Below are 13490 nucleotides of genomic sequence, written 5' to 3' on the forward strand. Positions count from 1 at the left end.
CTAATTTACCAAATATGACAATGCAATCTTTATACTGTGTAGACAAATCAATACTCATGAATAAAAATACTCTAATAAAGACTCATTTGTATATTTATATTATTTATCTAAATAATGTAATCTAATGCTCATTAAGTACCAAAATACAACACCAATCATAGACTGTCACAAACCAAACAACATCAGAAGAGAAAACGACACATTCATAATCAATGACAATGCATTAAGGAGTGGATAGGAGAAGAGACAAAAGATTCAGAGACAAAATACATTTGCAAAAGTTATGCAGATTCAGATATCAGGATATATCAGGTTGTATCAACCCAATTTGGAAACACTATCTCTTGGCCAGGGAAACAGCAAGGGCCCCTCAAGAAGATTTAAAGAGGCAAAGAAAACAGCAAACACAGGAAGAACAGCAAACCGACTACATGCAACGATCTCACCCCAACATTCAGCAAAGATGTCTGTCCAAAGACCCTCCCTACAGGCCCCTCAATTATACCATAAAACTCAAAACACCAACCCACTGAAGTATCTAACTTAGGTCATGCTTCACATTTGATTGGTTAAGGAAGGGGGCGCACTGACACACCACTCTCTACCCACACATACGTTTTAAATACTTCTTTGTTTTAGTCATCCATTTGACATCAACTTTCTCTCCAGGAAATAAAGTTCAAGTCTAACTATTCCACTTAGCCCCCCTCTCTGCAGAGGAAGCCTCCCTCCACTATCATAACGTTGTTCCTTTCATTCGGATCTTGGCAGGCACTCAGGATTCGAAGGACAAAGTCAGGTTCCTCTTTACCTCTTGCTCGCATTTTCTCATTTTTTCTAGAATTTAATTTTCAACGCAGCTGACTTTAACCCTTTATCTGCATGCAGAATGAAACCCATGCTTGTTTCTACAATGAACAAAACACAAATATTTATTTTTCATTTGAAATGCATTTCTCTACGCACCAACCCAAATGTTGCATGTATTCCCGCACAACCCATGTTAACGTTTGCATTACAGCTGTTATAAAAACGTGCACTAAAACAGCATTAGTCCTTTATTTTTCATTAATCAAAAGCATTTTTTTGGTCTTGTTCAGTAGTTTAGTTCGCGCTTGCGCAGAAGCATTTTCCCATGTTAAGCTTTTTTTTGTATATTTTTCACTGCACACGGTTAGTAAATATTACTGAGGGTTCAATCCGAGCAGGTTTTATTTTACGCGAAAACCCTGCTCCATCACCAGTTTACTGTAACTCAGATTGCCATCCTTGGGAGGAAGAAAGTCTTGAGTGAGCATGCCTGGATGCGAACTCCTGATCTGCAGATCACTGCATTTGTCAGAAGGAAGCAAGTAGCTGAGACATCCTGGCCACCCATACGAATAAAATCTACCCAAGGGGGTGTTAAAATTTGAGCGAACACTACTGAAAATGCTGTATTAAAGTGTACGTGTTGAAAATATATTTTCATTACTATTACGTATTGCATGCGTGGGAGCAGTTTCAGAGTTAGAATACAATTCAACATTTTGCCTGCCACTAGAAAATTGACTTGATTGAAAATCGATGTCATTAACATAAACGTTCTATTTTCTGATAGGATCCTAGGAAAGCAGCTTGTCTTCCCAAAAGATGAAGGATTCCAGCACGTCCAGAGCAGAACTTCCAGCTCTGTGTACACAAGGTCATTCCCTGACCTCTCTGACAGCAGCAGTGACTTGAAAGAGTATGGAAATCCCTTATTTCTGTCTAATATTCTTTTTCAAAAAAACGAAACTGTGTCCCATGCAATTGAATTGTAAATGTAAATATGACATTCTTTTTGTCTAATTTAGAACAAAATAAGACATTTCCATTGAAAGACATATGCCTAGTGTGCCTTCGTTTGTGTTCTGTGCGTGGAGGGGTATTGATATTGTTAAAAACATATTTAGAATGTCTAGAAGCCTGAGAGTAACATACCCTGTGTTCGCCCACCTAGCTTCAGCGCCAGAACACTCCCTGGAGTAACATAGTGCTTTACAAATCCTCTTTATTACCTACTGGCGGTGGCTAATAGGTAGTAATAGTTTGGATGTAGTTTCCATAGGAAGAGCGTTTTTTCATTTGCCAATAACTTTGGCGTTGTTTGCTGACTCTTCGAAAATTTTCCAAACTAGTTTAACGCGCACTTCATCTGCTATCTTGAAAATTTCCTGATGATCTGTCAAGCAGGCGCCAAGAAAAAAGAGTGGGGTCCCAAAATTCTTTTGCTCCATGTTAATTTCCATAGGAAACTTTAGACACGGCTACAGCTCAAACTGCCGAACGAGTTACACCAAATTTGGCATAAAGTTATCTCTTGTTCCAGAAAGCACTCTTTTTATTAAATGGTGTAAATCTGTTCAGTAGTTTCTGAGCTATTTAAAGAAATTCCCCGTTGTATATCCAGAGGCACGAAGGATCCGCGAACCCTCCCAATCTCAGGTACACAGCCCCCTGCAGCCCCAGGAACCCCCACCTCCCCGGGGCCAGATCAAGTAATAATGCATGGGTGGTCTTCTGCCCCCCCATGCAGCCCCCGGACGCCACCTTCCTGGGGCTAATTCAGATAATGGCAGGAAGAACAAGGCCCCCCGCAGCCTCAGGGACCGCCACCTCCCTGGTACTATATTAAACAATAATGCATGGCTGGGAACTCTGGCCCCTCACACAGCCCTGGGGCCTGCAATTCCCAGGGCAACTCTATTAAATTACATACAGGGCAGTGCTGCCCCCACATCCCAGGGGACCATTACCTCGTTGGGGCTTAATTAATGTTACAGGGGGGCTGGGTGGCCCCCCGTGGAGCCATAGATGGCCCTGGAGTCCGCCACCCCCCAGGCTGACTCCAGCAATGTTCCGGGGTGCCTACCCCGTGACATTACAGTTTGCCATGCCATAGCAAACAGTGCTTAGATTTCAACAAGCTATGCCAGAAAATGCTCTCGCTTGTTGAAAGTGGAGCTTGTCTGTTTCCCTACTTGCTGTGAAGCGAGCAGGGAAACAGATTACTTTGGGACCCAGGGAACTGCATATTCAACAGCTCCCTGGGTCTCAAAGCAATGCATGCTCCCGCAGAAGGCGAGGAGCCAGCAAGGGCCGCGGGGCCTTGAGGCTCCCTCGCGGTCCCCAATGTGGAAAAGATGGGTGCCCCGAGTTGGGACCGGGCACCCCCACTACAGACCAAGCCCCGGGGCTTGCGGTCCCTGGGGCCATATATGGCCCAGGAGTGGAGCCGCCCTGACCCCTTCCCATTGCATTATAATGAAAAAATTAAGGACCGGCCCTGGTGGATGGGATCCCCGGGGACAAAATCAGCCTGGGAGGGTGGCCGTGTGGTCCCCCTCTTGTTTTTGTAATTACGTTTTTTTATAAAAGGATTTGGGTTACCCGGGGCCTAAAATGTTTCAGGTAAGGCGGGCTCCGGGCCCCCCACTTCCTAAAATATAATAAGAAAAGTCCTATTTAGTGGGATTCCTGAGAGCTGGGCGGAGCCCTTTTTTACACCATTCTGCAAACACGACTACTAGTTAAATGAATAACATTGAAGTTCACTGGAAAAATTAAAGGTTACAGTGAGGTTACAGTGAGGTTATAGTTAGGAATCAGCATTTAAAAAACCTTAGATATTCACTTGAAAAAATAAAAAAAGTTACCGGGACGGTATAGTTAGGGCGAAATTTCACTCGTACAAAACCAGAGTAATTCAGGCATTATAGTTAACTGAGCACCCACTGATACCCCCATGTACCTTTTCATGTACCCACTCCAACTACCACACTTCTATTCTCAAACTCGTTCAAACACACATCACAAGTACTTACACAGCCAGTCACTGATTCATAGACCAACACACACATTCACTCACTCACCCATACAGCCACTTAGACACCAACTGACCGACTGATACAGACATTCACACAACCTAGTCATTCACCAATACATTCACTGAGACACCTAATCACTCACTTATACCGTCAGTCACGCATCTACTGAATCATCCATACAGGCACTCATACACCCACTTATTCACCAATACACCTTGGAGTGTTTATATATAAGATATATCTATATACTTCCTGTCCGGATACGGACTGAATCTGGCACCCGCCCTGTTGAAAGGAGAAGGTGTAGCAGTTGAGGTACTGTACCTCTTACGGGCTAATTGCTGTTAGCATTTGAGTCCCTGCCGAATTGACTCCTGACATTTGCGGATGTGGCAGTCAGGGGGACCTGAGGGGGACCGAGTGTTCCGGCATTCAGCAGCCTGTGTCATCGTGCCTGCCAGCACTGGGGTAACGGAACATTCCATTGACTTTCCCTCCCTGCGTATTTCACCCACCTGCATTGCTGCTGCTACTTGGCATTATGGGTGTTGCAGTTCTAAGATGAGAACGAACTACAACAGGTGGACGCTATCGTCATCGAGGGAGGAGCTTACCTGTGTTTGAACCATTCAAATCACGGCAGGATAGACTTCACGTTGTTTCATGGGTCTGGTGTTGGGCGCTGAAGAAGGTCGTTACCGAAATGCATTCGCCACCACTGGAGCAGAATTCTGAACATTAAAGTCTCCCCAATTTTCCTCCTGGGTTCCTGCTTCTTTCTTTTTCCAAAGGGAGAAGGCACTTGGATATATATATATGTGTGTGTGTGTGTGTGGGTGGGTGTGTGTGGGTGTGTGTATATATTTAACACTTATAAGCTTTTTCAAAACACTCACAGTCAGTGATGTCATTTGAGAGGTCATCAATGGTGTCATTTGAGATGTCATCAGTGATGTCACCTACCATGTCATGAGTGATATTTATGTGAGGTCATAAGCAGTGCATTGCAGGGCATGTGTTCTAGTTAGCTCTGCTATTACAGTTATCTCTGCTAACTATAACAGCTGAATTTCTCTGGTTTTGTATGAGTGAAATCTGACCCTAACTACAATGTCCTTGTAACTTTTGTTTGTTTCTGTGAATATTACATATGCATTCACTGATACAGTACATACAAGTTTTGTGCAAGCCTCCAACACCTTATCAAATTCATTATTATGGTTATTGTTGTGATGTGGGGAAATCAACCCTCTAGAACAATGTGTTGGGGAGCACACAAGTTTTTTCAAATTACTATTTGTTAGAAATGGGAACTCTTGTTGGCCAAGACTTGCGCCAAAGCCAGGCAGAGACCACCACTCTAGTCAGGGTAAGGGAGTTACACGCCAAAGATAACCCCTGCTCACCCCCTTGGTAGCTGGGTACAAGCAGTAAGGCTTATCCTGGAGGCAATGTGTAAGACATTTGCGCAACACCCACACAGCAGCAACCCACTGGGCACACCACAAAAAGGAACTCCAGACAAGGTTATATAAAAAAAATAGACTTTGTATTATCAGAAACACATCAGAGTAGTAATCACATAATATACACTGTGCCAACTGGCACTATGCAATATTTACAAGGGATTATATACACATGACCGGACCAATCGGGCCACGGACAGAATCTTTAGAAAAGCACAACTAGAAAATGTAAAAGCACAACCAGTAACTACTGGCAAAATTAGGAACTTAGCATTAGATCCTGCAACAGAAATCACCTTATGCAGTAAGCATCATATTTGACCTAAAGCACATTCTGCACAAACCTCATGGCTATAAATCACATTAGGTAATGAACTAGATTAGGCCCAAACCTCATTAGCATTACGCAATAGGCATCACAGCAGGCATTACCAGCATAAATACATTATGCAATAATCATGAGGCAGAACACATTAGACGTCACATTAGAGCCTTGCACACTACCAATACTCAACTGACCCCTTGGCCACCTGGCCTTCCAATGGGGCTTAAATGCCCTATGTCCAGAAATGTTAGGGCATAGGTAGGGCTACTCAATAAGCCCTAGGGCCAGGAAAAGCAGCAAAGCCAATGGCGCTGGGCATGGGGTGTACTCACCCCCTCTCTCTTATGAAGAACAAAATGCCCCAAAACATTGCAGCTGCCTGCACTCTTTCAGGGCAGATAGAGATCAGGCACAAATAGGCACTGGCACTACAGTGCCTGGGGATCCCTAAAAAGAATCCCAACTCAGCCCCACGTTGCAGTTGCCCGCTACGGCGGCGCAACTGAAGACCAGCAAAGTACTGGCACATTGGACTCCCCTCGGGGACTCAGAAATAAACAAAAGAAATGCCAAGACATTGCAGCGGCCCGCATCTCTGCAGCCACATGCGGGGCTCTCACCGTGGTCACTGGAGCCCCGCCTCCATACAGGCTGCTTCCTGACTCTGGCGGCGCTGCTCCTTTTTCTTCCAGCCAGCACGACGCGGGGCTCTCTTCAACCGGGCCCCCTCCTGGGACCCGGGACTCGGATTTGGAGCCTGCCAAACTCCAGACCTTCGCTGAAGCACGTCCCAGTGCGGGGTGGGCTCCCGCCTGGGACTTTGAACGCGGCTCTTCCTGCTGCACTGCCCTTCCGCTTCCGTCCGCGAGGCCCTGCCCACAACCAGGCGGGCCGCGGATCCCGGGTTCTTCTCTGTTTGGAATGCAATGAGAGGTAGGCTCCCTCTTAATTTAAAAAGGATATAAAGTGTGGTGGGCACCAGTTCACAACCAGCAGAAACGCGGGGTGGGCACCCGCTGTTTAAATATTCCAGAAAGTGGCAAAGATGCGGAGTGGGCTCCCGCCTACAAAATAAATTGAAAAGGCGGCAGAAATGCGGGGTGGAACCTACTCGAGAGGCATGACGGGTGGGTCCCTCCTGAGCACGGGGGAATCCCTATGCTGGGGATTCCCTCTTTATGATGGCACAGCTCAGCGCTGCAGGCACGCACTCCTCTCCCTTTTGGCAGATGCGGGGTGGTCTCCTGCCAGAAGGCAGGAATTGCGGGGGAATCCCCAGGCAGCAGCCCACAGCTGCAAACGAAAAATAGAAGCGCTCTCTAAGCGCTCGGGCAAAGTCTCCAGTCCTTTCCCCAATGCAGGGAAAACGCACCCACAGATCAAGTCCAACAGTCCAGGGAAAGCCCTTCAGGAGAAAGGGGGCAAAGGCCGGGCCCAGGCAGGCCAGCTCACAGGGCCCTCCTGCAGGGAGGCAATCCCTAGTGGCGGTTCCTCCTGGAGCCCAGCAGCAGCCCCCCCCCCCTCATGTGAGGAATAGCACACCAGAACAATTTCATGGGGTCACAGCCCGTCATTTATACACTCTTTTCCCTTTGTCTGTAAGCACAAGGCTGGGGAAACGAGTTGCAACTTGTTTGGGGAGCCTTGGAGCACTTTGTTTTGCTCAGCTCCTCTCTCCTTTGTCAAGTGGGGGCTCAGGGATCAGATGCACCACAGGGGGTGGAGCCGGCATTGTGGAGGGAAGGCACATCCCTATTCAGGTCCCAGGTGCAATTCCTCCCTCCCATCTAGATGCAGATCTCTCTATTCACCACTGGGCTGACTCATCCTGGCTCCCGGAGCCACCAACACCATCCAGAACCTGTCAATCACAAGCCAGACATGCAATTCACATCAGGCAGGCAGACACACCACACACAGGAATGCCAACTTCTGAAAGTGGCATTTCTCCACCAGTCACAATACATCTGCGCACACCATTGCGCAGCATTTATTCTCACGAGTTCATACATACTAAACTCGCCCCTGCACTCCTCTCATACCAGGAATTATCATGGACACACATATCCCCCATGTATTCCTATGGGAGTGCAGGCCAATCTCACCACTCACACTCAGAGCATGCACGCACTTTACACTGGGCCATAGTGCTAAAGTGCGCAGAGGCCAAAAACTACTAATATCAGGTCACAGAAAAGGCAAAAAGTTTTAGGGGTGAACCTGCCAAAAGGGCCAAGTCCAACCCAATTTTTAAATGTATTAACAGTTATGCTGGTGGTATTCAAAGCCCAATGATTTTCTCTTAAAAGTACAGTTTTTCTCCTGCGTTCAGCAAATCAAAAACCGAATCTAATTTTAAAAGTTTAATTTGAGGACAACTCTTGTGTTAACTACAGAAGAAGTCTTTAGCTTTTTATAGGTGAGCTTATGTAACAATCTTCGTGGACTCGCCCATATTTTTACTCCCTGTACCTTTTATTGCAGGCTCTGCATTTCAGGCTCTAAAGTCATTCCAACTGCATCTCCACTGCACAGAGATTCAGAGTTGATTTCCATTGGGCGATCTTCTATTTCAGATTCATCAACGTATTCGTTTTTGGAAGAGGAAATCTATGATGTTGATGGAAAAATTGAGGAATATCTTGCGTACGACAGCAAAGAACAGTAAGTTGCTGAATTTTTAAAAACAAGCAGAGTCATAACCAGTAGGTCTGGGATTAATGTGGTAACACATGCAAAAATACGTGCAGAAATGATATTTCCATGCAATAAGATGTTAACTCCAAACCTATTGGCCTTTTTAGTGCCTGGTAGTGGTATTTGGTGATAATGTTATGAATAGAGTGGGGTTGCTGGTAGTACTTGTGGTATTGGCAGCAAATTGGTTTTCTGTGGTAGTATTGGTGGTACCTGCATTTATGGTATTAGGGATGATGTGATATTTGTGGAGATAGTATTGGCAGTGTCATATTGGGGGTGGAATTGATGGCTGTGTGGTATCGTGGATTGTATTGGTGGTATTGGCATTGTTGGTGGTTTTGGTGATTATACTGTTAGCACTGATTTAGATATTATTGGTATTGATGGTGTTGGTAGTACTGGGGTGGTTGTATTATTAGTGTGAAGTTGGTCGTGTTCTTGATGGGAGTATTTGTGAGGTATTTTGGTTGATGTGGTATACGGATGGTATTGAGGAATTGGTGGTGGTGGTATTTGTATGTTATTAAAGTCCAGGGGTGGTATTGGTGTAGCTCATGATGACACTGATGGTGTTGATAGCATTGTTTGTGTGTTATTATTACGTGTGGTATGGTATTTGCAGTGGCATTCATGGCCGTCTTGGAGATGATTGTGGTATCAATTATGGTATTGATGTGGTATTAGTGATATTGGTGAATGTGTGTTATTAGTGCTTTAATATTGGTGGATCTGGTATTGGCATAGATGATGTGATAAACAAAAAGCAATTAGGAAGCTATGTTAGGGTCAGACTCACATCCAAGTAAGGAATGACAAAAGCATTAAAAAAATTCAAATTGCAGTAAAAAATAGGGATTGCTTTGTGTATACAAGGCATGTAGGAGATGAAGAATGGCATGTGACCAAAATGTTGATGATTGAGTGTACCGTTTTAGATATAAAATAATTCCTCATGCGTTGTAATGCAAGAAGTCCACGGAAGACAGAATGGTGCACTTTACAGCCTATACCTAGATGGTGAGGAAAGAATACTCATTTGAACTGACCTAAGATGTGATTAACAATGTATCCAGTCAATGTCTGAAAGAGGTTGATTTATTTAAAGGTAATAGAAATACACATAATTACAAAATAAAGTCTTGTTTTCTGATATACATGGCAAATTAAAATACTCAATTAAAGTCGCTTGCAGTCCCGTTGATTCATTGAGAACCATGAGTAGTGTTTTACATCATGTAATGTTCCTGAATTTGTTTACAATTTCAGTGACGATGAGAACCTGGAGCAAAAGAAAGCCCAGCTTCATCGAAAGAGGAGTAAGCGCGGCATCCCACCAATTTCTCCTAACGCCTGTATTAAAGATACTGTGGCCGCAGAAGTGTTTGATGACGTCTGGAGAGATGTGGTGCGCAGTTTGGAAGAGTTGATAACTAAGGATTGGGAGCTTGCTCTCGTTGGTAAGGCGCTTTTTTCTTCCTCAAGGCAGCAGCCAGTGAAGTATATTGTTGGCAATCTACTATTTCAGATTTATTTTGTGGGCTCTTATGCTGAAATTGTGAGTTTGTTTACCCCAGTGTAGCCTGCGGCCTTGGATGAGCAGTAAGCCCCAATCACAGCGCTATACAGCAGGGACACACAGGCACTTCTTTATCCGCTCGGTGAGTGATCACATGCGATCTCCACCCGTTTATTTATCCCCTCGGCCTGAGTCCGTTCGCGAGGGGTGCCTATGGATACCTTTGAGGGGAGAGGCCTGGTGGCTCTGTACATCCCTCCCTTCTTTTAATTAAAACATGTGATCAAGGCTATGGGGAACGGAAACGTTATGACGACTATTCTGCTGAAAATAAAATAATTTGCACCAACCTGGACTTGTCCGTGTCCATGTCTATTGGGAAAAGAGGCGACTATATATATATATATATATATATATATATATATATATATATATATATATATATATATATATATATAATGCTCCGCTGCTACTCAAACAGTAAGGACCAGCACTCGCGTTAGTTTAATCTCAATCGAGATTTATTGCAGAAAGTTCAAAAAACAGACGCATTTCAGACGTAGCTTTCGTCAGTGTCGGCTGGCGTCTGCGAAGCGGAAGTTTATATTTACAATTCATCAAAATAAACATAGGACTAATCAAATGCAATTCATGAGCGCCATATTGGAATGTGCAAACCGGATCTTCGCAGTTCATTGCAATTAATTACAGTTCATACTTAAGTAATGATCGCATGAAATCAAGATTTCGCAGTTCAACAAATTATAAAGCCCTGGATGGGCATACAATAACATTGTATATCTAAACGTAATTATTATGAATACATATAAATAAATCACTTTAAATTTCATCGCAATTTCTTAATTATCTTAAATCCATAGCACTGTTGTTTCTCACTATTTCTCTACATTGCTCTTCTTAGACCTTTTGATTAGTTACCTAATACGCAAGGATACTGTTCTGAATTAAATATCAAATGTTCTACAGATGAGATATCAGCTCTTCTCCTGCATTTACCTCACTAGGTGACCTGGTCTGGAGTTCGATAATAAATCTCGACATCGTAGTCTTTTCTCCCTATCTCCTCCTCTAACATCATTGGGAACACAGCCAAGATAGAAAAACTTCAAAAGTGTTCTATTGCTGTTATGGTAACTCGCGAAATGGCGTGCAACAGGGTAATTTTCATCCCTATTCGCGATTGCTCTCTGATGTTCCAATATTCAAATCTAAACTGCATTTACTGTGCTGCCCACGTAGCGATGGCCACATGGACATTCCAGACAATACACTACGTGTGTTGTGCTACATGTCATAAATTTCGAAATTTTAGTACGTATCTCAGTTTTGGGGACTTGATATGTTAAAACTTTCTTACTATTCATGCATGCTTTGCATTTCCCACATGGGAACGATCCACAAAGGCTCTGCAGGCTTGAGGCTGTTGTTGGTTTAGTGAAGTGGCTTTGTACCAAATGGTCTTTTAAAGACCTTGACTTCCTAAAGCTTATCTTGGGATAGTCCGAAAGTTCCTTGCCTATTACTACGTCAGATTTAAAAATCTTTCAATTTTTGCACAGTATTGCTCTTAATGTACTGGCTGCTGACGAGTAGTTCGTAATTAATCTCAGGTTCCCTGTCTCTTCCCCTGATGAACGTGTTTGTGAATCACTGAGTAACGTCTGTCTTTCTATTGTTTCCACTCTTTCTTTCGCTAGATCTAGGGTTTTCTGAGAGTAGCCCCTTGATCTAAAACATCTAGTACACTAGCTAGCTGCTTGTTCATAATCTTTCTTTTTTGAGCTATTCCTCTTTATTCTTAACAGTTCCCCGTAGGGGATACTGTTTTTAAGGGTAGCAGGGTGACTACTATGTCCATGTAGAACAGAATTGCCCGCTGTGGCCTTTCTATACAAAGATGTTTGAATAACCTCAGAATCTGCAAATACTTTGAGATCTGGAAAGTGGACCTCATTCTTGCTCATCTCGTAAGTGAATCTTAAATTTAAGCCATTCTCATTTAGGGCAGAGATATATTGTTTTGCTGATGTCTCTGATCCCTTCCAAATTATGATGAGATCGTCAATATATCTTCGCCAGCAGATTATCTTGTCTACCCACTCTTCCTTGTCATCGGCCCAGGCCACCTGCTTCTCCCACCAGCCCACGAACAAGTTTGCGTAACTGGGGCGAAGCAGGTGCCCATTGCCGTGCCCTGTGTCTGACGGTATCGTTGTCTTTGGAAGATAAAGTTGTTGTTATTCAAACAAAATGAGATGAATTCAATAAGCATTTCACTATGTTCCAAATATTGGGCTGGGCGGTGACTAAGGAAAGTTCTTACTGCAATTAGGCCTTTTTGATGTCTTATACTATTGTATAGGTTGCAGATATCAAGTGTTATCATGACAAAGTCATCTTCCCAACCTACATCTTGGATCTGCCTCAAAAAACCTTTAGAGTCTCTTGTGTAAGAAGTTAATTGTGCAACAAATGGTGCAAGAAAATGGTCGATGAATTTTGACATATTCTCAGTCAATCCTCCAATTGATGATACAATCGGTCTTCCCGGTGGTCTAGCGGCGTCTTTGTGCACTTTCGGCAAGTGGTAGAATGTTGGGATTTTCGGATGTTTATTCTGTAGGAACAGTAGTTCTTCCCTTGTTCGTATTCCTCTTTCATACCACTTGTTGATCAACTTTGTATATTCTTGGATACTCTTGTTGTATTCATCTTCCGTTATGGGGGCATGGTTGTCTTTATCCTCAAGTTGTCGGGGAGCTTCCTTGACAGTTATTTTGAGTCTGTATGACAACGTTGCCCCCCCTTGTCCGATGGCTTGATTATAATTGAGTCATCCTGTGCAAGATTTCGTATCACCTTCCTTTGGCCCAAGGATAAGTTCCATTTTATTTTGTCTTTAGAGTCTTCCTCTTTTTTTCTCAAAGTTTGCAGTTCTAGAATTACAGTTTCTGAGAAAATGTCAATTGCATCAATGAATGATTGGGGGCAAAAACGTGATGGAGGCTTAAATGGACTTAGTTCTCCTATTTGGGTTATCCCCATATCTGCCACTCTACTGATGTTGTCCATTTGTGATGTTGGTTGGGTTATATTCTCATCTCTCAAGTCTTCCAACATTGCAAGAGTATCCATATCTCGAATATTTATTTCTCCAGGTTCTTATTCATCAGTCTGTCTTCTTGCTTCACCTCTTGTAGATCGTTCCCCAGGATTTCTTGTTTTGAAAAATGATAATAGTTTTATTTTTCGAATGAACTTAAATAGGTCTATCCGGGTTTGAGTGTACTCGTAACAGCTTGTAGGACAGAATGTTAGGCCTAGTTTAAGTATAATCTCTTCATCTAATGACAATGTTTTTGGAGAGAGATTTATGATGGTCAAATTATCTCCTAGTTCCTGTTGGTTTGGCCCCGTTGATTTCTGGCGGGCTTCGTTCCATCTCCAATGTTTTCTCCCCCCCCCTCCTTGTGTGGCGCCTGTAGTTTTTGGTTCCTCTGGGGGGTGTCCTTTCCCCCCTCTCAGCCATGATTGTCTGATAAGGTCGAATTCCTCGTGAAAAGAAGGCTGTTGTCTGTGTGTTTGTTCTGTACTTGCACCCTCTTCTTCTGATT

At 43.6% G+C, this 13490-nt stretch overlaps 1 protein-coding gene across 2 annotated transcripts in view; it reads left to right on the top strand.

Moving 5' to 3' along the window:
* FAM149A (family with sequence similarity 149 member A) overlaps nt 1–13490 on the top strand; it is a 427025-nt gene that overhangs the window by 341059 nt on the left and 72476 nt on the right. For both annotated transcript variants that reach the window (XM_086962548.1, XM_086962549.1), the window contains exons 5-7: nt 1601–1726; nt 8124–8303; nt 9606–9796. In XM_086962548.1, the coding sequence (XP_086818674.1) occupies nt 1601–1726; nt 8124–8303; nt 9606–9796 (497 nt within the window). The remainder of the gene's footprint in view (nt 1–1600; nt 1727–8123; nt 8304–9605; nt 9797–13490) is intronic.

Source organism: Lissotriton vulgaris, chromosome 3_1 (assembly GCF_964263255.1).
Source record: "Lissotriton vulgaris chromosome 3_1, aLisVul1.2, whole genome shotgun sequence".
Lineage (NCBI taxonomy): Eukaryota > Metazoa > Chordata > Amphibia > Caudata > Salamandridae > Lissotriton > Lissotriton vulgaris.